Source organism: Morone saxatilis, unplaced genomic scaffold (genome assembly GCF_004916995.1).
Source record: "Morone saxatilis isolate NCDOM2014 unplaced genomic scaffold, NCSU_SB_2.0 Contig9, whole genome shotgun sequence".
NCBI classification, from domain to species: domain Eukaryota; kingdom Metazoa; phylum Chordata; class Actinopteri; family Moronidae; genus Morone; species Morone saxatilis.
The window spans coordinates 18,852,104-18,855,803 of NW_023340268.1; the positions used below are offsets into that span (position 1 = coordinate 18,852,104).

Genomic DNA, 3,700 nt, shown 5'->3' on the forward strand with positions numbered 1-3,700 from the left:
GCGCCCATCCTGTGTGTGGAATGGTGATGAAGGCGTATCTTTTCCGCCCTATACGGCGTTTAAATCCATAATTTTAGCCTTTTCAGATGTTTCATCCAAATTTGATGTGTTAGATTGTCTAAAGCTTTGAGGCTTCTAGCTGTGATTCTAGTAGCCTGGTACTAGGTACGGTAAGGCCTGCCATCAAGGCAAGTGTAAATGTTAGTTAGCGAACCGTGTGGTGATTTCTTTGTTGCCTGTAAACCAAAAGAGCACCAAAACGCAATATTGGACAGCACCAAAATGACCACATCTGCTGTGATGCAGTCTGGCATTTTGTTCCACAGTTTCTAAAATAAGTTCCCATGTAAAAAAAGAAAATATACTTTTGTGTGAGCCTTATAAAATAATTCTGGTAAATCTTGTGCCAGTCCATCTTGTAGATGTGATAGTATTTCATAGGGTAAATAAATGAGTCCTCTAAATGGACGTAGTTCCTCACGGTGACGATTTAATGAATCAAAAAAAGCATGATTTAGTTTCATTCTATTTCTTGGAGACATCAGCTGCCTTTCGAAGTTTGCATGTTTTAGGTTGATCTGACTAGAGAGGTCTTGAGTAAGATGTTTACTTTGTCGCCTTTTGTTGACGATGCCACCTGACACCATTAAACAAAATTAAACCTGCACTATTAAACTACTAATCTTGACAAGTCTAACCCTTACCCCATCCTGGGAAGAGGATCTTTTAGATAAAAGTAGTCCTTGGACGTTGAGTTTGAGCTTCATCGTATTTTCACAGGTCTTTGCACAGTAAAAATCAAAAATCAACAAAGGCAACAGGATTTGCTGAGTATATGATGCATTATGACAACAAACTCTGGCTACAGTAATAGTTTAAAGGCATTTGATTCCAAATCAGGTGATTGTGGTCAAGTCCATGCAGCGGTCAGGGCTTCGTTCTATAAAATCGGGACTGGATGGGAATGTCTGAAACAGCTTGTCCACTGTTTGCTTGTAGAAACTGTAGTTGCGCCTTTCAGCCTGTAAGTGCTGAACGTGCCAAAGACAGTTAAACCAGTTATGAGTTGTATTGGAAAACAAAGTTTGACAGTGATGAGAATGTTAGAGACTGTTTTCTGGCATGGTGACAACTTACCTTCCACCAGTTGAAAGCGTCCTCTGAGAGGTTGTGTTTTGCTGATAAAAATGATTCAGCAGATTTGTTGGCACGCTGCAATAACCACTCATCTTCTACTAAACACGTGTCACAAGCACAGGGCTTTTTGTCCTGAAACTGGAGGAGATATTCTGAAACATGTCCTCTCAAAAACACACCAATGCCAGTGATACAAAGCAGGAAAATGAGAACCCTTGCTTTTGAATTCATCTTGGCAGTGTGATGATGAGACTCACAAACGGACCCGATCTGTGAAGTGTGTGGTGAAATACACAAGTGATTCCAGAGTCATGAATGAGGTGTTATTTCTTAATAAGCTATAATAATAATAAAAAAATAAGGCAGTTTGGTAGTGGAGAGCTCACTACATAAACTAATCTTTCTATCAGGCAAATACAGCTGCCAGTCTTTATCAAATGAACATCACAGTATGACTTATTTCTTTCATCAGTAATTATAAAAACAAATACTTTATTATAGACCTTTTTCCACAGAAGCCAGTTTGACATGCAATAGTAGGGTAAACACAGGTGTTACCAATTATACTAAATAAAGTTGCATTGTATTTAATGTAGTAGAGCCAGTGAGTTCCAGTTTCCAGTGAGTCCACATGTATAATAGCAGTACCCTGACTCTGTTTGACCTGAATGGAACAAAGCTGTATTTAGTATCGTTGGTAACCTACTATTTCATGCCAAAATGACTGTTGTGAAAAAGATAATTTATCAGTATTATTTTTATTTGTATTATTATTATTATTATTATTATTATTATTATTTATTGATTGATTTTAGAATGATTATAATATATATTTTGGTCCTACCTGATCAGAGAGTAATCCGCATCTACTCCAGTTAAACAGAGAGCGTCGGAGGGTGATGATGAGTTAATGTTTTATAAATTCCAGGAAGAAGTATTTACAGATAAGGATTGGTACATCTGTGACAAATGTGTGGAGGGGTGTGGCCTGGGCAAAGTGGTCCAAAATCCATACAAATTAAGAAAATCCGTTTTCTTCTCTAACAGTGCGTAAATGTGTAAATAACCACCAGTAAAATGATATATTTTCGTCTCTATTTAGATCTAATTTATTGTTCAATAAATCATACAAAAAACTGAAAATGTCTGTGAATGAGAATAAAAAAGGGGGTAGGACATGAGAAGCGTTTCGCCAATAGTCACGGTCAAAAAAGTAAGAAATGCCTGCGGCTTCAGTGCGGTCCTCTTCTGCGTCCTCCTGCTCCACACTGTGCCGAAGACAATAAGAAGAGGGAAAAGAACATCAGCTCTATCTCTAGCAGGTTAAATATAGCCTACACGTACAATATCAGAAGTTGAATATGTTGTATGACTAATAAACTCACTCTTTCCATCAGATCAGAATCCTGGTTAAACGTGTGCGTCATCCTCTCTGTCCGCATCGCTGTCCTCTGCCGACTCCGTGAGGAGAGACCAACCCAAACCTGCCCTTTAGTTTGACTTTAGATATTGGTTTGAGGCTATTAGCAAACCTACACCGGCCAGTATTGTGCTGGAAGAAATAAATGATTGGCCCTTATATAGCCTACTTTGTTAAAGAGCGGAGAGGAGAGAGGAAACATGTGCCTGCCTGAGCTCTGAGGGGTCTGAGCTCCCAGCAGTGAAATCATACATCTGTGGGCGTCGCCAATACAGTACTGACTACCAATATTTGAATTATTGACTGCTTCCCAAGAACTGATGCATCCTCCCACTAGTAGAGTGGAGTACCTGACACCCACAGCCAGCAGTGCGTAATAATAATAACAGCTGCTTTCATATGAAAGCGGAATTGCATTCTCCCTTTGTGTGATAGGTCTCGTTCGGCATATTATAAGACTTCGGTGAGGTCTGGGACACATTGACAGCATCACCATCATCATCACTAAACACGCAGGACAATATACAGACACATCAGAGTGGATCAGAGTAGAGATTGTGGAGTATGTAAGAGAGTAAACAATGCAAATGTTCAGAGCTGGAGGAGGTGAACTCAATGGACACAGACCACATGACACCTAGAAACACAAGGAACACACTGTGTGATTCAGCATTTAGAGAATACTTCTCCCTCTTTCTGACATTTCCTCTGATGCTTAATAAACTCTTAATCCTCTTTAAAGTCCTCCTACCTACTTCTAACAGTTTTACACCTTAAGAGCTCTCTTAAGGAATATGATCTCTTGTGAACAGAACGAAATAGGATAGTAGGATTGGCACATCAAGGCTTTTTTGCCCTCTTCTGTCATATAAATACTATATTTAGTCAGTAGCCTAATTGTATTCCAACTGCCACTTCAACTCAAACTTTTCCACTATTTCATCCATTTCAAATTAGACTGGAAATTTTAAGCAGCGAGCACACATTTTCTTCAGAAAAAATCTGTTTGATTCTCCACAGTTAAAGAACCATAAGCACCTATCATAATCAAATGAATGATTCATAATTGATATGTTATTCAAAAGCCTACATTTTATACAAATAACTGCAACTGGTTTAAATAAACAATGTTATAGTATTTCT

General features: G+C 38.6%; 1 protein-coding gene across 1 annotated transcript; it reads right to left on the reverse strand.

Annotated features, from left to right (window-relative positions):
• Positions 1–919: 919 nt before the first annotated feature.
• LOC118342302 (CMP-N-acetylneuraminate-beta-galactosamide-alpha-2,3-sialyltransferase 1-like) lies at positions 920–2,782 on the reverse strand (the record flags this gene model as incomplete). Its single annotated transcript, XM_035680793.1, is given in 4 exon segments — positions 920–1,031; positions 1,138–1,407; positions 1,982–2,405; positions 2,523–2,782. Coding segments are annotated over 2 exon segments (343 nt in total), but the record flags the coding sequence as incomplete, so codon positions are not given.
• Between the last annotated feature and the right edge of the window lie 918 nt (positions 2,783–3,700).